The 13,607-nt window shown below is 54.3% G+C and overlaps 5 protein-coding genes across 5 annotated transcripts; 4 read left to right on the top strand and 1 right to left on the bottom strand.

The window, feature by feature from the left end:
* Positions 1 to 499: 499 nt before the first annotated feature.
* On the top strand, positions 500 to 1,617 carry N7459_009033 (polyamine acetyltransferase; the record flags this gene model as incomplete). The annotated part of the gene is made up of 3 exons (XM_056948201.1): positions 500 to 889; positions 1,055 to 1,528; positions 1,588 to 1,617. The coding sequence occupies 3 exons, from the start codon at positions 500 to 502 to the stop codon at positions 1,615 to 1,617; spliced, it is 894 nt and encodes a 297-aa protein (XP_056795426.1).
* A 605-nt stretch (positions 1,618 to 2,222) lies between these two features.
* Positions 2,223 to 4,536, top strand: N7459_009032 (putative GTPase NOG1; the record flags this gene model as incomplete). Its single annotated transcript, XM_056948200.1, has 5 exons — positions 2,223 to 2,243; positions 2,331 to 2,439; positions 2,561 to 2,662; positions 2,714 to 4,401; positions 4,495 to 4,536. 5 exons carry the CDS (start codon positions 2,223 to 2,225, stop codon positions 4,534 to 4,536), a joined length of 1,962 nt encoding a protein of 653 aa, XP_056795425.1.
* A 3,228-nt stretch (positions 4,537 to 7,764) lies between these two features.
* N7459_009031 (sugar porter family MFS transporter) lies at positions 7,765 to 9,563 on the top strand (the record flags this gene model as incomplete). Its single annotated transcript, XM_056948199.1, has 3 exons — positions 7,765 to 7,978; positions 8,048 to 8,163; positions 8,220 to 9,563. 3 exons carry the CDS (start codon positions 7,765 to 7,767, stop codon positions 9,561 to 9,563), a joined length of 1,674 nt encoding a protein of 557 aa, XP_056795424.1.
* Positions 9,564 to 10,611: 1,048 nt separating this feature from the next.
* Positions 10,612 to 11,307, top strand: N7459_009030 (uncharacterized protein; the record flags this gene model as incomplete). The annotated part of the gene is made up of 1 exon (XM_056948198.1): positions 10,612 to 11,307. One exon carries the CDS (start codon positions 10,612 to 10,614, stop codon positions 11,305 to 11,307), a length of 696 nt encoding a protein of 231 aa, XP_056795423.1.
* Positions 11,308 to 12,127: 820 nt separating this feature from the next.
* N7459_009029 (NAD(P)-dependent oxidoreductase) lies at positions 12,128 to 13,180 on the bottom strand (the record flags this gene model as incomplete). Its single annotated transcript, XM_056948197.1, has 2 exons — positions 12,128 to 13,021; positions 13,133 to 13,180. The coding sequence occupies 2 exons, from the start codon at positions 13,178 to 13,180 to the stop codon at positions 12,128 to 12,130; spliced, it is 942 nt and encodes a 313-aa protein (XP_056795422.1).
* Positions 13,181 to 13,607: the final 427 nt, after the last annotated feature.

Genomic DNA, 13,607 nt, shown 5'->3' with positions numbered 1-13,607 from the left:
CCACTTCTTCAATCTTTTTGCTCAACCGCAAAACTTCCAGAGTCCCAAGATCCCCGTTGTTTTCAGTTGTTCCCACATCGAAACCCTCAGGTACGCGCAAACTTGCTCCTTCTTCCCCCCTGCGTCCCCTTCATCCTGTCTCCGGCGCCCCCTTTCATCCCATCTCGGCTGCCCCTCCTTGCGCACACTCTGTCGCAGATTCTTATCTGCGGGAACGCCAATCGGACTCCCAAGAGTCAAAATCTGAGACGATTTCTCTCACGGACGGGCTTGAATGTTTTTTCAGTCGGGATCGCGAGATTCAATGACCTGCATATCGACTAATACCCCACCGGTCTAGATTTGCATCCTCTGTTCCCCATCGGCGCCACCAAGCCGGGTCCCCTGCAAGAAGCGACCGTGCAAGTGCGCTCCTGCCCACACGACACCATTCCGTTCTCGCTCGCCTCCGGTGCTCTAGATTGCCTGCGCGCATTTCTCCCATTCCTCCCAAGTCATCATGTCTGATCCCAGCGAGCGGTCTTCGGAATCCATGCCCGGCCCTGACGCCAGCGGCCTCAGGCCATTGTCCAACGCCGACGATCTATCCTTGGGGACCCCGAGCAACACCGAGCTGTCCCGCATTATGAGCCGCGCGGGCATCGCGCTGGCCAATGGATTCCCCCTCGACGATGGTGACGACGACGAGGAAGTGGATGAGGACTACGTCGCAGTGGACCAGGAAGATGCAGCCGACTTCCCATACTGGTTCCGCCGACCCCCTACACATCACCGGACGAAACTCGATGAGCTGCACCCCTTCGTACAATTGCTTTCCGTGTCTAATGTGGAGGACTGCGTCGCGGTGGAGAATGCATTCCCAGAGGCGGAGCGCTGCTCGCGTGACAAGGTATGACATCCCAAAATGCTTCCAACGACCCGGCGGGACAGTGTGCTTGATTGCGGCTCCGATCAGACCCGGTGTAATCTGTTGACCTACTGGGAGGCTGCTTTCGAGGCCGTGCGCCGACATCCATAAGGGAGATTCATCCGCTAACGAGGTTCATCTGCTTAGTTCATCTACCGCCTGACGAGATGCCCCGAACTCAGCTTGGGTCTGTTCACTCTGCCAGTCCTGGGCGCCAGGGATGAGGACGAAAGGGAACCCCAACCCAAGCCCCGTGCGACTTTGGTCGGACACATTATTGCCACCCGCACTTCAGAGCCCTGCGTGACTGATCGATCGATGCGCCTCCCTCAAAACTGGCAAAATCACCGCTGGACCTTTGAAGATGGCAGTGCTGTTGGCCACGAAGAAGGCGGCGGTACTATTGCGATCCACTCGCTGGCAGTGCTGCCCGAGCACCAGGGAAAGCAGGTCGGCAGCACCCTGATGAAGTCCTATATCCATCGAATCCGGGAAGCGCAAATTGCGGATCGGATTGCCATTATTGCCCACGACCACTTGGTTCCATTCTATGAATCCTTCGGGTTTGAGTCCCGTGGCCTGAGCAAATGCCAATTTGGCGGTGGCGGATGGGTTGATCTGGTAAGATACCCCGTCATTCAACCAACCTGATTATATATCTGACTGATATACAACAATAGGTCTTAGAGTTTGGTGATGAAGAAAACTAAACCGTGGGCGGTTTTTCTTGTTGTTTTGCATCTTTCTAGGCGTGGACCGTACGTGGCCAGGTTGCCGGTCTGCTTTTCCTTTTTGTCCGTTCTATTTATTTAGTCTGGTTTCTTCCTCTCATGTCCCCTGTCACGCACGTTCATGTCCGGTCATCGGTTAAGGTCCTTCGGTTTGAAAGAAAATGGAGTTCTGTTTTTTTTTTTTTTTTTTTTTTTTTTTTTTCTTGTTTTTCGTTTCTAGGGCAGGACCAGTCTTACGGATCTTGATCTCATGAGAAAAAGGCTTAGGCCCATCGGCCACAAGGGCTTGTGTACCATAGTTGAAATGCGATGTACATGAGCACCGCCTGCGAGTTACATCACTCAATGATAAACACAATGCAATTGAATATAGCTCAGGGATGAAAGACCTGATAGGATCTCTACCCAACTAGATAGTCGTCCAGTGTCGGTCGCTCGGTTATCGCATCCAATCCAGGCCCCCGCATTTGCTCACCGCCCGGCAGAAAAGTGTCCCGACAAACAATTTTTTTCGCGGAGAAACAGACCCAACAACCCTTCCACTCCAGAGTCACTGCAACTTCCCTTGACTCCCGTGGCCCATCATGAAGACGACGTGGAAGGATGTGAGTGTGCTATATCCTTGGTGCCTCTGTTTTAGCTCTGCAGGCCTTGGTCAAAGAGCGTCGCCTGCTGATACCTTTCACCGCTAGATTGCGCCTGTGCCCACCAGCCAGGAATTCCTCGACATCGTCCTGAGTCGCACTCAGCGCCAGCTGCCCACCCAGATTCGTGCCGGCTTCAAGATCAGTCGTATCAGAGGTACTTTCCCTTCTTCGAGCAAGGGCCTTGACTTATTTTGGTCGAAGGTGGCAACCGGATAAAAAAGTTATCGGGGTTATCAATAAAATCAGCATCGCTAATCGAAAATTTTCGCCGGCAGGTTTCTACACCCGTAAGGTCAAGTACACCCAGGAGACCTTCTGTGAGAAGTTCCAGGCCATTCTCGATGGATTTCCTCGTCTGCAGGACATTCATCCTTTCCGTAAGTCTCTCTGCGACCCGCATATCTCGGGCGGGGTCTAATTCCGCTCAGACAAGGATTTGATGAACACTCTCTACGACGCCGACCACTTCCGCATTGCCCTTGGCCAGGTCTCGACTGCCAAGCACCTGATTGAGACCGTTTCCCGCGACTACGTCCGCCTTATCAAGTATGCGCAGTCTTTGTTCCAATGCAAGCAACTCAAGCGCGCTGGGCTCGGTCGCATGGCAACTATCTGCCGCCGCCTGAAAGACCCTCTCGTCTACCTGGAGCAGGTCCGCCAGCATTTGGGTCGTCTGCCCTCGATTGACCCCAACACCCGCACTCTCCTGATCTGCGGATACCCCAATGTCGGCAAGTCGAGCTTCTTGCGCAGCATCACCCGTGCCGATGTCGATGTCCAGCCCTACGCTTTCACCACCAAGTCTCTGTTTGTCGGCCATTTTGACTACAAGTACTTGCGATTCCAGGCCATCGATACCCCCGGTATTCTCGACCACCCCCTAGAGGAGATGAACACCATCGAAATGCAGTCCATCACCGCGGTTGCTCATCTTCGCTCCGCCATCCTTTACTTCATGGATCTTTCGGAGCAGTGCGGCTACTCCGTCGCCGACCAGATCAAGCTATTCCACAGCATCAGGCCCCTCTTTGCCAACAAGATTGTGTACCTTGTCGTTAACAAGATCGATGTCCGCCGCCCTGAGGATCTGGACCCCGAGCAACAGCAGGAGCTGCAGGAGATTCTGAAGTCTGGGGATGTCGAGATGCTGCAGGCCTCTTGCACCACCACTGAGGGTGTGACTGCGGTGAAGAATGCCGCCTGTGATAAGCTGCTCGCTGAGCGAGTGGCGCAGAAGCTCAAGTCTGGCACCAGCACTGCCGGTACTCCTGGCGGTCGCCTGGGCGATGTCCTGGCTCGTATCCACGTTGCTCAGCCCATGGGTGGTGTGCGTGAGAGCTTCATTCCCGAGGCTGTCAAGAACCTTCAAAAGTACGACAAGGACGACCCCAACCGCCGCAAGCTCGAGCGCGACCTCGAGGAGGAGAATGGTGGAGCTGGTGTCTACAGCTTCGACATGCAGCGCGATTACACCTTGGCTGATAAGGACTGGAACCACGACAAGATTCCCGAGGTGTGGAACGGTAAAAACATCTACGACTTTGTGGATCCCGATATCGAAACTAAGTTGGCTGCTCTGGAGGAGGAAGAGGAGAAGCTGGAGGCGGATGGCTACTACGAGTCTGACGAGAGCGTGGAGGATGCTGAGGATGCCGACATCCGCATGAAGGCAGACCTGATCCGCGAGAAGCGCGTGCTGATGCGCAACGAGGCTAAGATGCGCAAGTCTCTGAAGAACCGGGCCGCCATTCCCCGGAGTGCCAAGGCCAAGAAGCTGTCCGAGATGGAGCGTGCTTTGGACGGGGCCGGCTACGATGTGGATGCCGCTGGTTCGCGTGCCCGCTCCCAGAGCCAGGCTCGTGGTCGGACAGCCACTCGCAGTGAGGCGGACGACAATGACGCCATGGACCTTGACGACCCCCGCCAGGCCATTGCTCGTGCTAAGAGCCGTGCCCGCAGCCAGGCCGCTACCGATCGTCGTAATGACGGTGTGACCAATACCACCGCCCGTGACAAGGCCGAGCGCCTGCACAAGCTGGGCCAGAAGCAGATGAACCGCATGGCCCGACAGGGTGAGGCTGATCGTCACACTACGGTGTCTCTTGCCAAGCATCTGGTATGTATCACTCACTATTCCATGATGATCATAATCATCATGGCGATAATTATTACTCTTCTTGACATGATCGTTCTAACAATTTCAATACAGTTCTCCGGAAAGCGTGGTATTGGCAAGAACCAGCGCCGTTAAAGGGTCCACATCCACGGCCATTCCTTTACGGGCGACGAACCGAGCAAGACCCATTCTTAATCATCGTCAATTGGTTTCCATACCGGGTGCAAAATGGTGTTGGGCGTTCTTAACAACTGTGATTTTTGATTTATGGTCTTCTGTTCATTTGAACCGAGATTTCCATCTTACATCACGCGGATGAACAGCTTTACGATTTGTGGGGGATTGTTCTCCCAGTCAATAGGGCCAAAAGTTCTTTAGAGACTTGATGATGTTGCATATACCAATCAGATGACGCTTTTTTCAATTACGGTTCTGCCCCGGGTGTTGGTCGATCTTGTGTAGTTGTGACTTTGGCCAGTGAGGCTGTCTTCGGGGTTGTCGCCTAAGATTCCAGGCCGCTAATATGGGCCGTACACCCACCATTGTCTTGCAATTGGGATTGATGGCTGGAGCAGGTGGTCATATTACTATTGGTTGCCCTTGTGGAATCGATGTTTCAAACCAATCAAGGGAGCCCAGCCACCTGGCACCTGGCACGCTCTTGATTATGGCTAAGCGATATCATCCCTACCTAGTTGTCCCTATCACAAAATCCGAAATAAAAATGGTAACAGTCTAGAAGGTATTCACATAGCTAGTCTCCCCTGCAGACTCCTTTGCGAATAATGAATATCCCTTTGTATATACGTGTTACTAGAGAGTTAGACTAGCACGTGTAGCATCATGGCATGCTTTGCGCAAGCTGGACAGGCCACTGAGTATGTCTACGGTAGCGCATGCGATGATCATACCACCACCTCAGGTGTATTCGGGTGCGTATTCAAGTCAGTAGACTATAGCAGAAGTATTCCCAGTCGAAACAACTACCTTCTTTCTGCGATACCTTTGGCATATACCAAGATTTACAGGTTGGGCATATCTATCGAATCTTCAGTGTGGGACACAAGGTCATTGATACTATAAGTGGATAGTTAACTCTTTGCGGATTGAAGAGTCATCTTCTACGTCTTACCCCGTACCCCGTACCTGGGGCCAGGCGCAAGGAATAGATGAAGAGAACCGCCCCATCGTGTCTCGTTTGGTACAGTGGTACTTAGTTAGGCAAGGTTTCTTCCGTGATTATATGTCTAGCGGAATACCGTGGACCACTTAGGGATTTAATTCTAAGAATGACTGGCTTCAAGTGTGCTCTCGCGACACTTGTTCACCTCGACTGTACATGTGGACGTCTCGACTATTTGAATCCAGGTACTCGGTGCATGTTAGAGTATAGCCACGACAATCTGAAGTATCCCGTTTTCTAGCAGAGGATAGACGATTATAGAGTTATGCTTAGGACCTTGTGAACACAGCTACAATGCACAGCGCAGACTTCACAGCACATAGGGATAATAATAATGCCATACTATCCTCAGACTGGACGAGGTCAAATCCCTCAGCGCCATCACTTTTCCAGAAAGAAATCTCTCTGAACATAAGGATATGCGGCTGTGATTGGCTGGCGATGGCCGCTGGGTTGCTATGCACTAGGCCTGAATCCTGACTCCCTCAGTAGGAAGGAGCGTTAGGAGAGGTTCCACCGAGCCCCCTTTGCACGTTTTTCTCCGATGTTTATCTTGGGTGTGGGCTGATTTCGGTTCAGAGATTTTTTTTCCTAGCGTATCCACCGTAGGTCACGGAAGAGGCCTGGACTGAGTGGGGCTCGGCGAAATTTGGATGTCTGGTCCCGTCCATCTGTGGACAGATCCTGCAGTCGGGATGCCGAAGCGCAGAAATTGACTGAAACGTGGTTATTTCTCCCATTTCGACGCAAGCGCTGGCTGGAAATATGGTGAGGAATACCAGTCTACGAAAGGTTCATGTCCCGGCACTGCACGCTGCAGCATCCTCTCCTACATAGCCAACACGACACTGAAGCGGCACGATGCCGAATCGGCTCGGCGTCGGGACCTCCTCGGGACATCAGAGGACTCGGTGTGCCGATTTGGAGCAGGGTGGGGGCCACGGGCCACCCGATCGCGAATAATAATTGCCTCTGTGCGAGACTCGAACCGACCGAAGGCTCACCGGGAGGTGGGGCTGGCCGCATTTGACCACACCGAACCTCGCATCTGTGCCTTATCAGCACGATGGAACTCGCACGCCATGCTCTCAAGAATCTTTCTCACCTGGTATATAACTGGCTCGTGAACCCTACACATTCGTCGAGAATTTTATGGCTTTTCTTGGGAGTCCTGGAGGTGTTAGTAGGATTGACTCGGGTGAAGGTTGGTTGGCGATCGTCGTTTCTGAGACCGGCACCTTCTTCCAGTGAGGAATTTACGCCCCACTCGGCCAAGGACGTAAACAGACAGTTGAACAAAGAGATTTTTTTCGTCTCCCAGTACCAAGTGTGTCCCCATGCAGTAGCCGATGCTGGGTTGCAGGGGCCGACATTAATACCGCAGCTGCCCCTGCACTGTTCTGAATCGTAAAAAACAAAAGACTCTTTTTTCCCTGGGAGACTTGGCCCGAGGGAAATTTCTTCGGTTCCTTTGTGACGCGCTGATGAATCCCTTTTCTTCGCATTGTCGAGCCGATCGCAGAACCACCCACGGCTTCTATCCAGGCACGACATTCTCATTCGCTCGGGCCAGACCCATAATTTACTTAATGGCGCAGTTTTCTAGAAGGTGGCAAGCACATCCCGGCTAGGTTGCTGAATGTAAGAAGCATTCCAACGCTCCCAGAGCGTCCGGGGGCGGGCACTGGCATGTACTTCCGAGACAGGCTGCGATCGTAAACATCCATGCCATAGCCCCTTCCAATGAGAACGGCCATAAGAACTATGTATCACACCACTAGGAACCACGTTCACAATCAGGATTCGTAGTGATAGTGATTGTTTGCAACTCACGTGGAAGGAAGTCGCTCTCCCCAAATTCCAATCTCCACCTTTCTCCACCCCAGACGCCCTCCGAAGCCAGACTTACTCCGTATGGAGACGTTAGCGTGCTGCCGCCTCCGTACGGAGTATGGAGAGCGTGACCAGCCGAATTTTCCTCTGCCCCAACTCGGCTCAATCGTGGGACATGAGATACGGGCCCCCGTTCTGCTTGCCATGGTACCCCGAGGGGGAATGCACTTCTCCGGGCGTGCCGTATTTATTTGACACCCTCCCCCCCCTCTGCTCGCTGTTCTTCTTCTCTTCCCCATACCTCTTTTGGCCCCTCATCTTTGTCCCCTAGACTAGTTCCTTTCACCATGGGCATTGGAAATGTCATGTCAAGGCTCAAGCCTGCTGCTGCTGAGGACTCTCAGTTCTCCTCTCAAGCCCCAACTCCCTCCCGCGCCGACTCGACTATGGAGAAGAATCAAGGCATCATCGATGACAGCCCCGTCAAGTATTTGACCTGGCGGTCTTTCATCCTGGGTCTGTGTGTCTCCATGGGTGGCTTCATCTTCGGTTACTCTACTGGTAGGTTACACGGCGAACCCGGCTTGAACAGTCACAGCAAAGGTTCACCAAGGCTGATTCGATGACTAGGTCAAATCTCGGGTTTCACAACCATGACCGATTTCAAGATGCGCTTCGCTCAGTACAACCCTTCCACTGGTCAATACGCATTCAGCAACGTGCGTAACGGCCTCATCGTCGGTCTGGTATGTGTTGTTGCCGCTCGTGTCGATGGACAGGGATGCTGACAAGCCTTTGATAGCTCTCCATCGGTACTATGATTGGTGCCCTTGTGGCCGCCCCCATTGCGGATCGCATTGGCCGCAAGCTCTCCATCTCCTTCTGGGCCCTCATCCACGTCGTTGGTATCATTGTGCAGATCGCCACCGTCGACAAGTGGTACCAGATTGCTCTGGGCCGTTGGGTCGCCGGTCTGGGCGTCGGTGCTCTGTCCAGCGTCGTCCCCATGTACCAGAGTGAGTCGGCCCCTCGCCAGGTCCGTGGTGCCATGGTCAGCGCTTTCCAGCTGTTCGTGGCCTTTGGTATCTTTATCTCCTATATCATCAACTTCGGCACCGAGCGCATCAACTCCACTGCCTCGTGGCGTATCACCATGGGCATTGGCTTTGCCTGGCCCCTCATCCTGGGCATCGGCACCCTCTTCCTGCCCGAGTCGCCCCGTTTCGCCTACCGCCACGGCCGCGTTGAGGAGGCTCGCGAGGTCATGTCCAAGCTTTACGGTGTCCCCACCAACCACCGCGTTGTTGCGCAGGAGATGGCCGACATGAAGCAGAAGCTGGATGAGGAGCGCGCCGTCGGCACTGCTCCCTGGCACGAGATCCTGACCGGGCCCCGCATGTTCTACCGTACCATGCTGGGTATTGCCCTGCAGTCGCTGCAGCAGCTCACCGGTGCCAACTTCATTTTCTACTACGGTACCTCCATCTTCCAGGGTGTCGGTCTGAGCAACTCCTACGTCACCTCGATCATCCTGGGTGCCGTCAACTTCGGCATGACCCTTCCTGGTCTATACGTCGTTGAGCACTACGGCCGTCGCAACTGCCTGATGGTCGGCGCCGCCTGGATGTTCATCTGCTTCATGATCTGGGCCTCCGTGGGCCACGAGGTACTGCACGTCACCCCGGCGTCCCACCCCGCCGGCGTTGCCATGATCGTCTTCACCTGCTTCTTCATCGTCGGCTTCGCCACCACCTGGGGTCCGATTGTCTGGGCCATCTGTGGTGAGATGTACCCCTTCCGCTACCGTGCCACCTGCATGGGCGTCGCGACCGCCGCCAACTGGACCTGGAACTTCCTCATCTCCTTCTTCACCCCCTTCATCTCCAGCTCCATCGACTACCGCTACGGCTACGTCTTCGCCGCCTGCTGCTTCGCTGCCATTCTCATCGTCTTCTTCTTCGTCAACGAGACCCAGGGCCGCACCCTGGAGGAGGTCGACACCATGTACGTCCTGCACGTCAAGCCCTGGAAGTCCGCCAGCTGGGTGGCCCCCGAGGGCATCGTCGCCGATCTCCACGCGTCGAGCGAGAACAAGGACGCGCACGGCGAGCACCACGAGCCGGCCGAGATCCAGAAGAAGCAGTAGACTGCCCTCGCATTGCTCTTTCGCATCTCAAAAGGCCAACAGGCAACGGCTTCATGCTTCTTGTAGTTTTATGAATATTTTCTCTGTGCATATTGAATCCACCACTTGCTACCATCTCCTAATCTGAGACGAGAATTGAATAATATGGCTTTCCATTTATCCTGATGCTATAGTGTCTATCCTATTTCATATAAAGCATATTAGTAGCTGGTATAGTGTTACCTTTTACATCTTTCGTAAACCTGGCAGCTCAAGAGAATGCGCATATCTGTAGCGAGGATCGTTTTTGATTTTTGTAAGAATGTACTAGTTATGTATATGTGGAAGGCGTGACGTCTGCTTGTGACCGCCTACATTAGCCGGCCGCAGGGATGGAGCCTTGAAACTACCTAGATCATCGCTCATCTTCGCCCTCACTCTCAGAGTTTCGGATGCTTCGCTAATGGCAGGAAAGCTCAGATATTGCCTGAGGGCTCTCTCCACGCTTTTCCTCGCCCTGCCCTTTCCTCGACATCTTTGATCAGAACAATCAGGCATGATGGCTCGTGCCCATCGGCCGGCTACCTTGATTGGACTCCCAGTCGAACTTCTACTACTGATCTCAGAGCTTTTACCACAAGGGGACCTAGCATGTCTTGCACTTTGCAATCATCGACTACTGTCTCTCTGGTCCTTGGGAGACGGAATATCGCTGAAACATCGACTACCAAAAGGCCCCCCAGGAGATATGACGAATGAGAGATCCATACTTTTGACCAGGCTCTCCCTTGACATCCCTGAATACTATCTCTGCTCTGTTTGCTTAAAACTCCATCTCTGGGGCCGTTTTCCGCCACCGGCGTCATATGATATGCCCAAGTGCTTCGATTCTCTCAATTTCGCAGACTTGAAATACCGCTGGATGAACGTCCCATTTGCACATCTGACCTATCCAGAATGGTGCTACTACCATCTTCAGTTCACTCATGTATATCTAGCTATGAGACGATTCTATCACGGACCATAATATGGTATCTCCACTGACTCGCTATTCTACACCGAGGTGCGAATGGACTCGCTCTGCGAGAATAAAGCACCCCAGCACCCCTCGGCGATCATACTGCAGGAGACATGGTCTTCGGAGACGCAAACCACTCTGACATCAATTGAGGCACGCATATGCCCGACGGCGCCAAGTCTCTGCTTGCGCATTCAAGCATTCGTGGCGGTGAGACGTCCAAATGTCTCATTCTTACGCCCCGGTGGAAGCCCAGTCTCGTTATGTGCGCATATTAACAATCGGGAAACCGGCATCTCTGACCGGATTAGCTCGCACATACTCGCATACGATTCTGGCTCATCGATGGGCGCTGAATACGGCAAGTGTTCCAAGTGTAACACCGAATGGTGTCTGGAGCTACGGGACTTGGGGGCTCGAGATGCCGGTCTGATCTTGACACAGTGGATTGATCTTGGGCCGGGACTGAGCCCCCACGATCCAGGGTGGAGGTCGCAACCCATGCTGGAGAAGTATGAGATGGGTGCTGAGAGTATCATTGCTAGTCCTCGACGACGATTCGCGACTGGCCTGATGGCGGATGGCAGCAAGCATACTTTGTCAGACGAGGAATTATGTCGTCGACATCCGTCCTTGTTGAAGGGAAGGCGATATACCGCTGTTATGAAGAAAGATCCATCTGCTAGATTCTGGAGCATGAATTCCGATTCTCATCAGCCTCGTTCCTCGGGCTGTGTTGTACTCTAGATGCGTTCAATCGATATTGTTGAATGGGCGCAGTTGGCTCAATCCCACAACTCCCATTTTCTTCTCTTTCTCTCCTCGCTCCAGGCCATCTTCACGTTTCCGTCTAAATATAGCTGCTGAATCAAAGATGTCAGGTTCAGATAATACCAACAATGAAGTTTCCTCGATCTGCTTGGTTCTCCAGACTGTCGGGATCTTGCTTACAGGTTTCGGTGGACCTATTCTGGGGGCCCTGCTGTCGAAACGACTCCAACATCGGAGCCGTCTGTCGGCCGAGATTGGGCTTTGGTGATCTCTGACTGCCTGGGCACCGTCCATGGCTCGCTGTGGGCGGTGCAGTTCCAAGACCAGAACAGGACATCACCACGGCGCAATATATTGCCGGTCAAGTTCCTCTCAAATTCCTCCCGTCTTTTCTCTCTGACAGAAGCTCATGCTACAGCATATGCTAGGGATTGCGCATGCCCTATGTTTTAAATACGCCCCAAGTTTATGCAAAATACCGGTGAAACTAATGGTTGTGACACTCTCTGCTATCCTGTGCTATATGACAAGCCCCTTCTTTTGCGACATACAGCATGGACCACTTGTACATGAAGATCTTGGAGGGGATAACATGATCCCTCGGTTCCGTCACTTCGATTGGCGGTTACAAGGCCAGCGGCCACCCATCTGCTGTTACTGCAATTTCAATCCATCTGATTCTTCGTTGGATCTGTGGCATCACTTCCATTTAATCATGTGCAAATCAACATTCATTATAATGACCTTGAGATAACAAAACCGTGTGTACCCCGAACGTCCATCCCCAATGAACTGCTCACTGGTTCCCAAATTCCATGCCCGCCGCTTTCCGGGCCGCGCCATACACAGCCGCGACATCCCCCTGCTCCCCCTTCTCGGCCTTCACATCCTGCAAGAACGAGTCGGTCACCTCGACATTGCGCATGCGCTGCCCACCGGCCTGGGCCAGACTCGACGCATGCCGCAGATCCTTGCGCGCCAGATCGACCGCGAACAGCGGCTCCTCGCGCTGGTAGTAATCGCCCGTCAACATGCGCTCGGCATACTTGGCAAACGGGCCCGGCGCAAACAGATCCAGCCACTGCTTCAGCGGGCCGGTGCCGAGCCCCGACGCCTCGGCCGCCACCAGCGACTCCGCCAGCACGCCGACGGTGTTGAGGATGAACGTGTTGCCCAGCAGCTTCAGCGTCGCCGCGGCGCCGACGTCGATGTCCGCGCCCGTCCCGTTGGACAGGTCCACCGTCGCCCGCGCCGTCACCCCGTCGAAGAACGGCGTCGCCTTCGCGATCGACGCCTGCTTGCCCGCCGGCACGACAATCATCTGCCCGGCCTCCGCCATGTTCGGCGCCCCGAACACCGGGCACGCCACGAACCCGGCGCCGCGCGCGGTGATGGCTGTCTCTGCGCGCCGCGACGTGTCCGGGTGCACGGTCGAGCAGTCGACGAAGGTCTTCGCCGACAGGTCCGCCGCGGCGTCGGACAGCAGGCCCGACACCACCGCGTCGAGCGCCGGGTCGTCGCCGACGCACGTGAAGATCACGTCGGCGGCCTGCACGGCTTCCGGGAGCGTGGCCGCGACGCGCACGGTGTTGCCCAGCGTCTGGGCGTGCGCGGTGGCGCGGGCCGTCGTGCGGTTGTACAGCGTCAGGCTGGACTGGGGGCCCTTTCGGGCGATGTTGGCGCTCATGCCCTGGTGTTGCGTGTTAGCTGGTTATGACTTCATTGCGGGGATTGAGTTTTGGGGGGGGGGGGGGGGGATTCTCGGGGTCTGGATACTAGGATGGACCGAGAGTGTACTTACCCGGCCGATGTTGCCGAGGCCAATCCATGCGACGCGGACTCCAGACATGATGATAGATGCGGTGTCAGTGGAATTTGACCGGGTGAAGATGTTGAGTGTTGAGAAGATGGAAGCGCAGCAGCAACAGGTTTGGTTTTAGTTCGAGCGCCGTGGGGCTCGTGGGACGTGGGGGAGAAGCGAGTGGGATGGGGATCCGTTCTTATCCGGGTGTGGTGCGATGCGCGTCGACTGCGAGCGGGTGTTTGGTGAGCAATTGAGGCATCAGCGCTGTTTTATACAGTTCGTGATGCCAGAGTCATTAGCATCGCACCTTGCTGAAGTGAGCTCGGCCTGTCGGCGCGACATGCTGGTGTTGGCTAAGCAGTGAGTCACCAAGGCCGAAAGGCCGAACAGTGGATCCGGTTCTGATGGTGGATTTCGATCACTCTAATTGCACTGCTAAGACTGGCCCAATGTTATCATGACATCTGATACT

This window comes from Penicillium hispanicum (genome assembly GCF_028827665.1).
Source record: "Penicillium hispanicum strain IBT 35686 chromosome Unknown utg000008l_segment0_segment0, whole genome shotgun sequence".
Lineage (NCBI taxonomy): Eukaryota > Fungi > Ascomycota > Eurotiomycetes > Eurotiales > Aspergillaceae > Penicillium > Penicillium hispanicum.
The sequence above is the reverse complement of the archived record's forward strand: the minus strand, read 5'-3'. Positions and strand labels throughout refer to the sequence as shown.